The sequence below is a fragment of the Pan troglodytes genome, chromosome 2 (assembly GCF_028858775.2).
Source record: "Pan troglodytes isolate AG18354 chromosome 2, NHGRI_mPanTro3-v2.0_pri, whole genome shotgun sequence".
NCBI classification, from domain to species: domain Eukaryota; kingdom Metazoa; phylum Chordata; class Mammalia; order Primates; family Hominidae; genus Pan; species Pan troglodytes.
This window is the reverse complement of record NC_086015.1, coordinates 201,123,863-201,138,271: the sequence shown is the minus strand read 5'-3', so window position 1 is coordinate 201,138,271 and position 14,409 is coordinate 201,123,863. Positions and strand designations below refer to the sequence as shown.

Genomic DNA, 14,409 nt, shown 5'->3' with positions numbered 1-14,409 from the left:
TACTGAGGAGGGGTAACATCTTGATAGCAATGTTAAACTGATTTCCAGGATTAATACAGTTTTCCTTTTTTTTTTTTTTTTTTTTGAGACGGAGTCTGGCTCTGTCGCCCAGGCTGGAGTGCAGTGGCGCAATCTCGGCTCACTGCAAGCTCTGCCTCCCAGGTTCACGCCATTCTCCTGCCTCAGGCTCCCGAGTAGCTGGGACTACAGGCACCCGCCACCACGCCCGGCTAATTTTTTGTATTTTTAGTAGAGACGGGGTTTCACCGTGTTAGCCAGGATGGTCTCGATCTCCTGACCTCGTGATCCGCCCGCCTTGGCCTCCCAGAGTGCTGGGATTACAGGCGTGAGCCACCGCGCCCGGCCCCAATTAATACAGTTTTTCTAAGTGTCATCTCACTTATTCCTCTAAGTCCATGTGGAGCAAATTCTGTTATCTGGCAGAGAAGATGAATTGAGTGACCTAATTAAATATTACAGTAATCAGAATGATAGAAAAAATCAAGTATATAGAGATTACCAATTAAAAATCGGTGATATAATAGAACATACTAAAACCACGTTGAACATTAATTTACCTAAAGAAGAGGCTCACAGAGTGCATGTGTCTTGAGTTTGGTAGAGCAGTAATAACTCAGTCGACTTCTTCATAGACCTGCACTCCATGATGTAGGAGGCTCTTTTGCCTCTGGGACTGCTCCACTCCGCACAAAGAGGCGATAGTCACAGCTCCCGTAATCATTTAATTTTCTCTTAATGAAATGGTATAGAAATAACTGAAACATCATTCAAGACGCCCATAAACTAATCTCAGTGTTTCTTTCCCATTTTAGGGAACTGCACTTTTGTGAGATTATAAATATACCACGGAGGGTAACGAAGCTACAGAAGAATGGAAGAGTATGTTTAAAATTCCAATGTTTTTTGTATACATGTATTTAAATTATGCCTTCTGTTAAATTTCTGTGTATACCTTATCTATTGCTGCGTAACAGATTACCCCAGAACTTAGTGACTTAAAATATAAACATTTATTCTTTCCCACAGTTTCTGTGGGTCCCAAGGTTAGGAGCAGGTTAGCTGGATGGTGCTGGCTTGAGATCTCTCCTGAACTTGAAGTTGGCCAGGGGTGGCAATGATCTGAAGACTTGATGGGGGCTGCAGTATCCACTTCCAAGGTGGTTCATTGACAGAGCTGGCAAGTTGGTGCAGGCTGCCGGCCAGAGGCCTTAGTTCCTTACCTTCATGGATGTGTCCACAGTGCTGCTGAAGTGTCCTCATACCAAGGCAGCTGTCTTCCCTCACAGTGAGAGATTTGAGAGAGTGAGGCAGAAGCTGCAATGTCTTTTATCACCTAGCCTTGGAAGTCACACTCCGTCATTCCCACCATAACCTTCTGGTTACATAGGCTAGTCCTACTCGGTGTGGCGTAGACTACGCAGAGGCGTTAACACTAGAAAGTGAGAATCATTTGGGCCCCCTTGGAGGCTGGATACCACATTCTGTTTTTCACTCATCATGAGACACTTTTGGTTAGCATCTAAAGATACTCCTAGGGAAAAAAAAGTTAATTTTGGCTCAAATTCAAATTGACCAGAATAGCCAAATTGCACGAACTACATACCTTTATTAAACAGTAGGCCAGGCGCGGTGGCTCACGCCTGTAATCCCAGCACTTTGGGAGGCTGAGTTGGGCAGATCACCTGAGGTCAGGAGTTCAAGGCCAGTCTGACCAACATGGAGAAACCCAATCTCTACTAAAAACACAAACTGGCCGGGTGCGGTGGCTCACACCTGTAATCCTAGCACTTTGGGAGGCCAAGGTGGGCGGATCACGAGGTCAGGAGATCGAGACCATCCTGGCTAACACGGTGAAACCACGTCTCTACTAAAAATACAAAAAATTAGCCAGGCGTGTTGGTGGACGCCTGTAGTCCCAGCTACTTGGGAGGCTGAGGCAGGAGAATGGTGTGAACCCAGGAGGCAGAGCTTGCAGTGAGCCAAGATCGCACCACTGCACTCCAGCCTGGGCAACATAGCGAGACTCCGTCTCAAAATAAATAAATAAATAAAATAAAATAAAATAAAATCACAAACTTAGCCGGGTGTGGTAGCACATGCCTGTAATCCCAGCTACTCGGGAGGGTGAGGCAGGAGAATCGCTTGAACCTGGGAGGCAGAGGTTGCGGTGAGCTGAGATAGCACCATTGCACTCCAGCCTGGGCAACAAGAGCGAAACTCCGTCTCAAAAAAAGAAGAAAAAAAAAGAGTAAGTTGTTTGCCTTTGGTTGGTCAAAACGGAAGATACTTAGCAGAATCACACGCCAAATCCTCCTTTTTTTCATCTAGGTTCTATTATACGACAACGTGAATATCACAGGAGCCCAGCACGTTGCTGCCTGTGCTTTTGAGTTAAAGTAATGTTTAAATATTGGTTGCTGACTTATTTTTTCTTTATTCTTTCCTTAGAGACAGCCTGGAAGACTCAAACCTTCCTCCAAAAGTTTGGCATTCTGAGATGACGGTGTCAGTGACAGGCGAACCACCTAGTACCGTAGAAGAAGAAGGAATACCTAAAGAAACAGACATAGAAATCATCCCAGAAATCCCGGAAACCCTAGAGCCACTGTCCCTTCCAGATGTGCTGAGGATCTCGGCAGTTCTGGAGGACACCACAGACCAGCTCTCTATTCTGAACTACATCATGCCCGTTCAGTACGAAGGGAGACAGAGCATCTGCGTGGTATAGACCCGCTCACCATGAGTTAATTTTGCTTTATTTTTTATTTCTCCCTCATTTATAGTACCTATCCCGTTAAATGTACTTATTTTTCTTTCTTTCTCTCTCTCTCTTTCCTTCTTTGTTTCTTTTTTTTTTGACAGGGTCTCGCTCTGTGGCCTAAGCTGGAGTGTAGTGGTGCCATCATGGCTGACTGCGGCCTCTACCTCCCAGGCTCAAGTGATCCTCCCACCTCAGCCTCCTGGGTAGCTGGGACTACAGGCCTGCACTACCACACCCAGCTAATTTTTTATAAAAATTCTATAGAGATGGGATCTCACTATGTTGTCCAGGCTGGTGCCATTAAATATCACGTGGGAAATAGCACCTTTATTTCAGATAAAGGGGCTACAGTAACTATCTGAGATATGCACTCTCAACTGATGGAGTGAAATTGCCATAACTCAAGGTATATTACCAGACAGAATATCCTTTTCCAGTATATTGGTTTTACCCAAAAAGGCCTCTACTGAAATCAGTATAAATACAACCTATATACTGAAGAGATGGAATTACTGAGTTGTCCCACCCAACTTGTATTTCTCAGCTGCTGCAACCTAACTGAACACTAGGGGGAGGAAATTCAACTCCACTCTTAACGCTTTAATCTAAAATGACTTTGTTGTCATTGATGAATCCTCTGTGAAGCAGCACTGAGTTATCAGAAAATTAACTTAGTAGTGAGCAAAGTATGCATTTTTAAGCTCTTGTACATTTCAGTAACTTAGGTTGTAGGTATAAAATGGAAACAATTTATAAATAGAAGTACACATTTATCAAGTTATAAATAATAACATTATATAACTTGTTCAGAAGATACTTTTTTTTTTTTTTTTTTGAGATGGAGTTTCGCTCTTGTTGCCCAGGAGTGTCTAGGCTCACCGCAACCTCCGCCTCCCGGGTTCAAGCAGTTCTCCTGCCTCAGTCTCCCAAGTGCTGGGATTACGCCACCACGCCCAGCTAATTTTGTACTTTTAGTAGAGACGGAGTTTCTCCATGTTGGTCAGGCTGGTCTTGAACTCCCGACCTCAGGTGATCTGCCCACCTCGGCCTCCCAAAGTGCTGGGATTACAGGCGTGAGCCACCGCACCCAGCCCAGAAGATATTCTTATGTCTGATTCTATGACCATTGAAAATTGCTATATAAATAAGAGGGTAAATTGCTTTTTTTTCATTTTGTTTGTTTTGTTTTTGCTTTTCATTTCTAACAGTAAAGAAGTCCATATTTATCAAGAGAAGAAAATTAAATTTCCCTTTAATTTTCCATTAAAATTTCAAATTTTCTAAATTATTATTGTTATATATACAGCCTGGGCTCTTTTTTTTTTTTTTTTTTTTTTTTTTTTGTGAGACGGAGTCTCGCTCTGTTGCCCAGGCTGGAGTGCAGTGGCGCGATCTTGGCTCACTGCAAGCTCCGCCTCCCGGGTTCACGCCATTCTCCTGCCTCAGCCTCCCGAGCAGCCCGGGTTCTTAAAGCTTTCATTAAAGTTTAAAAAGTTTAGATAAGATTTTACAGAACAATGGATTTGGAGTCAGGAGACGTTTGGGATATAGTTACGTGCTGTTAGCAATCATTTCACTTTTTTGGTCTAAGTTTTCTCATTTGTAAGTTGTAATGGAGTTTTACCTAAATGACCCATAGAACCCTTCCAGAGCTGGCATTCTGCGAGTTTTGGGGTAGTTTTAAAATGCTGTAAGTATCACAGGAATTGTATAATGTAAGTTAACTTCCTTGTTAACTTATGAAGGGCAAACAGATAAGAATCTAAGAACAAAATCTTCCACTGCATTTAAAATAAGAGGCTAATCTTAACAATTTAAGCTGGCTAACAAATAGTACAGAAGAGACTGGTGTATTCTTCCTATTTATTATCTCCTTCAGCAAGAATAAAAAATAAAATGGGTGCTTTGGGAGGCCAAGGTGGAAGAAATGCTTGAGGCCAGGAGTTTGAGACCAGCCTGGGCAGCATAGAAGACCCCGTCTCTACCAAGAAAATACAAAAATTAGCCAGGAATGGTGGCATACGCCTGTAGTCCCAGCTACTCAGGAGGCTGATATGGGAGGATCATTTGAGCCCATGAGACTGAGGCTGCAGCAAGCCAAGGTCACACCACTGCACGCCAACCTGGGTGACAGAGTGAGACCTTGTTGAAAGAGAAAGAAAGAAAGAAAGAAAGAAAGAAAGAAAGAAAGAAAGAAAGGAGGGAGGGAGGGAGGGAGGGAGGGAGGGAGGGAGGGAGGGAGGGAAAGAAAGAAAGAGAAAGAGAGAAAGAGAGGAAGGAAGGAAGGGAGGAAGGGAGGGAGGGAGGGGAAGGGGGAGGGGGAAGGGAGAGGAGGGAGGGGGATGGGAGAGGAGGGAGGGGGATGGGAGAGGAGGGAGGGGGATGGGAGAGGAGGGAGGGGGATGGGAGAGGAGGGAGGGGGAAGGGAGGGGAGAGAGGGAGGAAGGAAGGAAGGGAAAGAAAGAGACAGAGGGGAGAGAGAGAGGAAGGAAGGAAGAAAGGAGGGAAGGAGGGAGGAAAAGAAAGAAAGGAAGAGAGGAAGGTAGGAAGGGAGGGAGAGGGAAGGGAGGGCAGGGAGAGGGAAGGGAGGGAGGAAGGAAGGGAAAGAAAGAGACAGAGGAGAGAGGGGAGAGAGAGAGGAGAGAGAGGAAGGAGGGAGGGAGGGAGGGAAGGAAGGAAGGAAAGAAGGACAAACAAATGGGAAGGCATTCAGTTAATAAATGAAGTCTTTTCGATGCTACCTGCTGTCAGCCTTTGAAAAGAGTAATTTGCCATCATGGAATATCAAGAATGAAAATCCTAAATTAATCGACAGTGTTCAGCAGCGGTCACTACTCCAGTAAATGAATGAAACTTTTGCACTGTTTTTTTCTGGTTTATCATAGTGATCTTTTACCCACAAAATTTTCTGACTCAACAGAAATCCTCCTTGTGATTTTACTGTAGTGTAAATAGTAATATATAATATGTATAATTATAGTAACTTTAATCATGTTGATTAATAGCAATTTAAAAGCCCATTTCTCAATATGTTAGCTTCATATCTTTTAAAAATTGTGAATCTCTTAAAATATTTTTTGGTTTGTATTTCATGGTACTATAGTTGTTCTGACTCATGAATTTGAAGATGCCGCCGCCCTGTAGGGCCTAGGCTGTATATTTTTAAATGTTAGTATATGGATGTTTCCTTTCCCAAAGGCTTGACATCCTTGAGCCTTTTAACAACCTTGAGAGGAAAGGTTAGCATTTTCCCTCTTTTAAAGCCGTTTTTATGGCTAAGGCCATCTCCAGATACATTTTCATGTATTAGAATTACGAGATGAAAGGATGAAAAATATATTAATATACGTGGTTCTGCCAGAAATGAGAGTGATTTGACCAAAGTTTGGAAAGAGTTTTCTTGCAGGGAATACTGTTTTTCTTCTCTTTTTCCTTACGGTAAAAAACCCTATCTTGTACATAGCACGTGCAATATAAAATATATTATTATATATATATATATATGTAAATTTTTAGAGGCCAGGCACGGTGGCTCACGCCTGTCATCCCAGCACTTTGGGAAGCCGAGGCAGGTGGATCACCTGAGGTCAGGAGTTTGAGACCAGCCTGGCCAAAATGGCGAAACCTCATCTCTACTAAAAATACAAAAAAATTAGCCGGGCATGATGGTGTGGGCCTGTAATCCCAGCTACTTGGAAGGCTGAGGCAGGAGAATCGCTTGAACCCGGGAGGCAGAGGTTGCAGTGAGTGGAGATGGTGCCACTGTAATCCAGCCTGAGCGACACAGTGAGACTCTGTCTCAAAAAAAAAATTTTTTTTAGTGCGTCAACTAGAACACTTAGCTCGTTTCTTTAATTCTATTCTAAAAATTCACATTTCTTTCTAGTAATCAGTAAATCAGGCCATGAGACACATTTGGTTCCTTTTCCAGATGTCCAAGTATAAAGGTAGAGGAATAGTGGTTAGGGAACTCAGAAAATGGGGCATCCCAGAGGTCGCAGTGAGCCGAGATCGCACCACTGCACTCCAGCCTGGGCGACGGAGCAAGACCCCGTCTCAAAAAAAAAAAAGACAGTGGAGCCTCCTAGACCTTACATTTCCCCTTATTGCCTTAGGCAAAATCTAAAATAATAACCATTTATTTTACCAGTGGGAAAATGGGGACACAGAGATGTTAACTAGTTGCCCAAGGTCAATAGAGTTGAGAGACAGAGCAGGATTCAAACATGGCTTCAGAATCCGTATGTGTAGTCGCTGCATCGTGTGCCTCAGTGGCTCAAGCTTTTAGCCACAGTTTAGTTTACACCATCAGCTGAAAGGCATAGGCCGTTCCTGCGGTCCCTTAACAGTCAGCACCATCAGCTGAAAGGCGTAGGCCGTTCCTGCGGTCCCTTAACAGTCAGCACCATCAGCTGAAAGGCGTAGGCCGTTCCTGCGGTCCCTTAACAGTCAGCACCATCAGCTGAAAGGCGTAGGCCGTTCCTGCCGTCCCTTAACAGTCAGCACCATCAGCTGAAAGGCGTAGGCCGTTCCTGCGGTCCCTTAACAGTCAGCACCATCAGCTGAAAGGCGTAGGCCGTTCCTGCGGTCCCTTAATATTCAAGTTTGGTTCTGAAAAAAATTATTTTGGCTTTTCCCTCCATGATCCTCAAAGTCTACACCACACCACTAAATGTACTATCAACCTCTGCTTTTAGTATGATTCTCCTTTTTTTATTTGTATTTCAAGTTCATATGTTCAAGGAACATTTGCGTCTCTGCTATATGCTAGTCATTGTTCTAAGCAATGGGACTACAAAGATGGCCACATTTATTGAATATCCAATCTTGTTCCAAAAATAACTTGAGACTAGTCTTCAAAAAAAGTTTTTCTTGAAGTGGAACCAAGATCTCTAAGACACTGTCCCCCCGACCCTAGAAACCACGACCTGATGGAGATACTTTATAAAAAATTACAACATGAGAAATGCCTGCTAACAGAGATATTTCACAAAGAACTTTACTTTTGAGCAGAGTGTACCAGGTGGTAAGTTGGGGAATGACGGAGAAGAGGAATGTTGTGTGAAGTTAGCAGCAGGGCATGTGTGGTTTGGTGTGGCTGAAGAAAGGGGCACATTTTCTTGGAGTATAGAGTAGAAGTCAGAGAAGATAATGTTGAAAAATGTACACAAAGGCCTCTTTCTTGTTGTATTGTCTCTTTAAAAAAATTCTTTCTAATTGTTTATTGTTTTAAAAGAAAAGCAGAGAAATGAATCTAGAAGGAACGAGTCTAGACAAACTTCCAATGACCTCAACAATCACAAAAATACCCAGTCCGTTAATAACTGAGGAAGGACCCAACTTGCCAGAAATCAGACACAGAGGCCGGTTCGCTGTGGAGTTTAACAAAATGCAGGATCTTGTCTTCAAAAAACCTGCAAGGCAGACCATCATGACTACGGAGACACTGAAGAAAATTCAGATTGATAGGTAAGGAAAGAAGACATTTGGCAGTGGAATAACGTATTTACACATAGATGAGCGAAGGGGCGCCCAGGTGGCTGACTGCTCTCGTCTACAGGTAAGTCATTACTGTGTATGCAAAATGACTGCTGAGAATAGAATTAGCTAAAGACTGCCTAGAGGCAGGGTGTTATGAATGGAAAGCAAGGCAGCTATATGATATTGCATAAGTTATTAAGTCTTTTTGGTTTTTTTTGAGATGGAGTTTCGCTCTTGTCACCAAGGCTGTAGTGCAATGGCCTGATCTCGGCGCAGTGCAGCCTCTGCCTCCCGGGTTCAAGCAATTCTCCTGCCTCAGCCTCATGAAGAGCTGGGATTACAGGTGCACGCCACCATGCCCGGCTAATTTTTGTATTTTTTAGTAGACAACGGGTTTCACCATGTTGGCCAGGCTAGTCTTGAACTCCTGACCTCAGGTGATCCACCCGCCTCGGCCTCCCAAAGTGCTGGGATTACAGGCGTGAGCCACCGCGCCCGGCCGTTTGTCTTTGTTTCCAATTTTTATTTTATTTATTTTTTAAATTTTTTTCTTTTTTTTTTTTCCTTCAGCTGTATACCTGCAGATTGTTTATTTTTTAGAGACGAGGTCACTCTGTAGCCCAGGCTGGAAGCCAGTGCTATTGACTGGAGAGATCATAGAGCACTGCCGCCCTCAAGCTTCTGGCTTCCAGTGAGCCTCTCACATAGCTGGGACTACAGCCACACTGGCTGTTTTCAATTATTAAAAATGAGAATGGGCTGGGCGTGGGGGCTCAACCTGTAATCCCGGCACTTTGGGAGGTAGAGGCTGGTGGATCACGAGGTCAGGAGTTCAAGACCAGCCTGGCCAATAAAGCGAAACCCCATCTCTACTAAAAATACAAAAATTAGCCAGGCGTGGTGGTGGACACCTGTAATCTCAGGTGCCTCGGCACCAGCTACTCAGGAGGCTGAGGCAGGAGAATTGCTTGAACCCGGGAGGCGGAGGTTACAGTGAGCTGAGATGGCACCACTGCACTCCAGCCTGGGTGACAGAGCAAGACTCTGTCTTGAAAAGAAAAGAAAAGAAAAGAAAAAGACCGTAATAGCAACCTTGCAACCTTAGTGTAAGGGTTAGAAATAAGGCTTTAGTACCTGGCACAGCTTGGTAGCTATTGTGATGCTTTATCCATTAATAGCTACTATATAGCTATTATTATTCTACATAGCCAAATTCCAAACTGTGTTTTAATCCTGAGGGTTTCTTAAAGGCAGTCTAAATTCCCATTGTCTCATAATTTTTTGTTGTCAGCTGGCTCGATGACAAATAAGCCTGTTAAGAGGGTGTAACATTACGTTAAGAACTTTTGGTAAATGAGAGTTTTTACTGCAATTACCCAGGGCCACTAGCTAAATCCAGTCTGAAGTCTGTTTTTGAAAAGCTTTATTGGAATACGGCATTGCCCATTTGTTTACACGTTGCCTGTGACTGCTTTCATGCCACAATGCAGAGTTGAGTCATTGCCAAAGAGAACTTACGCCCTGCAAAGCCGAATATTTACTACGTGCCTCTTTACAGAAAAAGTTTGCTGACCTCGGTATTCGACCCTAACCAAGGGTAAGATCTTGCTAAAGTCAGCCTGGCCCAGATCTGCATCGGACAGAAAGGCAACCTGCTTATAAATTGCCCGGTTCATGTCCTTTTCATTCTCAGTGTGTGGCTCGTATCTTTTCCTGAAAGACCCAAAATACCAGTCGCAATTATTTGTAGGGGATTAGTTTTAGATTTATATTCCATCTGAAACCCAGGGTATATTCACAAAATGTACATCTCCACCAGTTATCCAGAATCAAGTGGAAATCAAAATATCAAGGACATAAAAACTACAACAGGCCAGGCGTGGCAGCTCACACCTGTGATCCTAATGCTTTGGGAGGCCAAGGTAGGAGGATTGCTTGAGCCCAAGAGTTTGAAACCAGCTGGGTAACATAGTGAAATCTCATCTCTACTAAAAATCAAGAAAAGTAGCTGGGCATGGTGGTGGGCCTGTGGTCCCAGCTACTCTGGAGGCTGAGGTGGGAGGATCACCCGAGCCTAGGAAATTGAGGCTGCAGTGAGCCGTGATTGTGCCACTGCACTCCAGCGTGGGTGACAGTGAGGCCCCATCTCAAAAAAAAACTTAAAAAGCAAAACAGCAACAACAAAAAAACTACAACTCTTTATGAATTTAAAATGGGAATTTGTAGGAAGCTTGTGTATGCTTTCCTTGCTGTACTCATCTTTATGCATTATTGTCTTATTGCATTGAATTAATTATTTTATCATAACATACTACTGTCAAAAGACAAAATTACAACATATCTAAATATCTTTTTTTTTTTTTTTGAGACAGAGTCTTACTCTGTCGCCCAGGCTGGAGTACAATGGTACAATCCTGGCTCACTGCAACCTCCGCCTCCTGAGTTCAAGTGATTCTCCTGCCCCAGCCTCCCGAGTAGCTGGGATTACAGGTGCCCACCACCACGCCCGGCTAATTTTTTTGTATTTTTAATAGAGATGGGGTTTCCCCATGTTGGCCAGGCAGGTCTTGAACTCCTGACCTCAGGTGATCCGCCCGTCTCAGCCTCCCAAAGTGCTGGGATTACAGACGTGAGCCACCACGCCCGGCCACAAATCTAAACATCTTAATTGGCTTTTATTTGCAATTCTAAATCAGGCAACACCTCATTCTATGAAGTAGAAGTACTGTTCTGATGACCTGGGCAGAGGAGGTTGGCTTTACAGGCAGAAAGGGCTGAAGAAAGCAGAAACAGAGACTATAACGTGAATGGTCATGTTGAAGTTACTTTCCTGGCTGCAGGCGGTGGCTCACACCTGTGATCCCAGCACTTTGGGAGGCTGAAGTGGGAGGAGTGCTTGAAGCTAGGAGTTCAAGACCAGCCTGGGCAACATAGCGAGACCTCATCTCCACAAAAATGAAAAAAATTAGCTGGGCGTGGTGGCGTGCTTTAGTCCTAGCTACTGAGGAGACTGAGGCGGGGGAGCACCCCTCAAGCCGGGGAGGTTGAGGTTACAGTGAGTTACGGTCATGCCACTGCATTCCAGCCTGAGTGACAGGGCGAGACCCTGTCTCTAATTAATTAATTAACAATTTAAAAAATCACAAATTTACTTTTCTTTTTTTTTTTTTGGAGACAGAGTCTCGTTCTGTCGCCCAGACTGGAGTGCAGTGGCACAATCCCGGCTCATGCAACCTCTGCCTCCTGGGTTCAAGCGATTCTCTTGCCTGAGCCTCCCGAGTAGCTGGGATTACTGGCGTGCGTCACCACGCCTGGTTAATTTTGTATTTTTAGTAGAGACAGGGTTTCACCATGTTAGCCAGGCTGATCTCGAACTCCCGACCTCAGGTGATCCGCCCGCCTCAGTCTCCCAAAGTGCTGGGATTACAGGCATGAGCCATTGCGCCCGGCCACAAAATTACTTTTCTTGGAAAGATTAAAGCAAAGGGGACTTCCTTACCATACCAGCTAAAACTGGCTATTCTCTAAATCTCCCTCTCCCTTGAGTTGTTATGTAAAATAGTAACTATAATTCTTGCCAACTGTGTCAAAACATTAAATAGCCGTTTTTAATTTTTATTTTATTATTATCATTATTTTGAGACAGGGTCTCACTCTGTCACTCAGGCAGGAGTGCAGTGGCGCAAACATGACTCACTACAGCCTCAAACGACCCTCCCACCTCAGCCTCCCAAGTGGCAGGGACTACAGGCACATGCCACCATGACCAGCCTTTTTTTTTTTTTAATTTTTGTGAGATGGGGTGGGGGGAGGGGGTCTCACTATGTTGCCCAGACTGGTCTTGAACTCCCGGACTCAAGCGATCCTCCTGCCTCGGCCCCTCAAAATGCTGGGATTACAGGTGTGAGCTCTTGTGCCCGGCCTAAACAGCTACACTTAGGAGAGGATCATGAAGAACAGCGGACTACGCATTAGGAAACCCGGGCTATATGTCTCCAGCTCTTTCTTAAACTAGGTATGTGACCACAGGCAAGTCACTTAACTTTCCTGAACCTGGTTTACTCATCTCGAAAATGTGAACGTTTGGCCGGGCGCCGTGGCTCACGCCTGTAATCCCAGCACTTTGGGAGGCCGAGGTGGGCAGATCACTTGAGGTCAGGAGTTTCACACCAGCCTGGTCAACATGGTGAAACCCTGTCTCTACTAAAAATACAAAAATTAGCTGGGTGTGGTGGCACGTGCCTGTAATCCCAGCTCCTCGGGAGGCTGAGACAGGAGAATCGCTTGAACCTGGGAGGTGGAGGTTGCAGTGAGCCGAGATCGTGCCACTGCACTCCAGCCTGGGCGACAAGAACGACACTCTTGTCTCAAAAAAAAAAAAAAAAAAACCCAGAAGGAACATCATAATGAAAACTGGAATTATCCCAGGAATGCAAAAATAGTTTAGCATTAGAAAATGTAAAAAAATAAATAGATCAATAGATGCAGAAAAGGCATTTGGCAAAATTCAACATATAAAAACCAACACTAAAAACCTCTTAGCAAACTAGAAATTAAAGAAAACTTTTTTTTTTTTTTAGCTGGGTGAGGTGGCCCATGCCTGTACTCCCAGCCACTCAGGAGGCTAAGGCGGGAGAGTCACTTGAACCCAGGAGGCAGAGGTTGCAGTGAGCCAAGATCACACCACCACACTCCAGCCTGGGTAACAAAGCGAGTCTCCATCTCAAAAAAAAATGAAATAAAAATAATAACATGTAAAACTACATGTATTATTTAAATAAAACACACAAACACATAATAAAAGTATCACAACATGCTAGAGAATAATAATCACCAAATTCAGAAGAGTGTTTATCTCTGGGGAAGATTGAGGGGGCTGGGACTAGAGACTTCAGATATATCTGACACATGTAATCTTTAAAAAAAACCAAGTCTCTACCATGGTAAAATATTTAAATTTGGTGTTACGTACATAAATATTCATTATTTTATTCTTTATACTTTCTGAATTTTTTAAATACTTCATAATTTTGAAAAAGTTAAATCATTAAAAAAAATTTTTTTAAAGACCTAATCAAACTTTTGCGTTTTTTTTGTTTTTGTTTTTGTGTTTTTTTGAGACAAGAGTCTGGCTGTGTTGCCCAGGCTGGAGTGCAGTGGCACAATCTCAGCTCACTGTAACCTCTGCCTTCTGGATTCAAGCAATTCTCCTGCCTCAGCCTCCCGAGTAGCTGGGATTACAGGTGGGCACCACCATACCTGGCTAATTTTTGTATTTTTAGTAGAGATGGGGTTTCACTATGTTGACCTCAAGTGATCCACCCGCCTTGGCCTCCCAAAGTGCTGGGATTACAGGTGTGAGCCACTGCACCTGGCCTGGGTCTTAACTTGTATGACTTCTGTAGTCCTTTGTGAATGTAGGGAAATGCGTATGTATAATATATGTATTTTTTATATATATATGTATAATATATATTATTTTATATTAATATATATTATACATATATAATATGTAATATATAATTCAATATAATATAATATATAATATAATATATAATATATAATATATATTATACATATATTATATATAATACATATATAGTACACATATAATACATATATAATACATATATTATACATATATTATATATTATACATATATAATGTATATTATATATATAATACATATATATTATACATATATAATGTATATTATATATATAATACATATATATTATACATATATAATGTATATTATATATAATACATATATAATACATATATAATGTATATTATATATAATACATATATATTATACATATATAATACATATATATTATACATATATAAATACATATATATATATAATACATATATATATTTTTTGAGACCAGGTCTTGCTGTGTAGTCCCAGCTGATCTCAAACTCCTGGGCTCAAGCAATTCTTCCACCTCAGCCTCCCAAGCAGCTGGAATTAGGGCACATGCCACTGCACCTGGCCTGAAAATATTATTTATTTATTTATTTATTTATTGAGACGGAGTCTCACTCTGTTGCCAGGCTGGAGTGCAGTGGCGATCTCTGCTCACCGCAACCTCCACCTCCCGGGTTCCAGCAATTCTCCTGCCTCAGCCTTCCGAGTAGCT

General features: G+C 42.9%; 1 protein-coding gene across 38 annotated transcripts in view; it reads left to right on the top strand.

Annotated features, from left to right (window-relative positions):
- The window catches only part of IQCG (IQ motif containing G), an 85,045-nt gene that overhangs the window by 13,711 nt on the left and 56,925 nt on the right, over nucleotides 1–14,409 (top strand). For 24 of the 38 annotated variants that reach the window (XR_010155443.1, XR_010155442.1, XR_010155441.1 and 21 more), the window contains 3 exons: nucleotides 834–900; nucleotides 2,470–2,743; nucleotides 8,019–8,251. Coding sequence is in view for 32 of the 38 variants with exons in the window: in XM_063806552.1 (XP_063662622.1) it covers nucleotides 893–900; nucleotides 2,470–2,743; nucleotides 8,019–8,251 (515 nt within the window). In the remaining 6 variants the exon portion in view is untranslated. Of the gene's footprint in view, nucleotides 1–833; nucleotides 935–2,469; nucleotides 2,765–7,085; nucleotides 7,809–8,018; nucleotides 8,252–14,409 lie in introns of those variants that run through there. The other 14 variants (XR_010155440.1, XR_008547377.2, XM_054682538.2 and 11 more) reach the window with 6 other exon arrangements.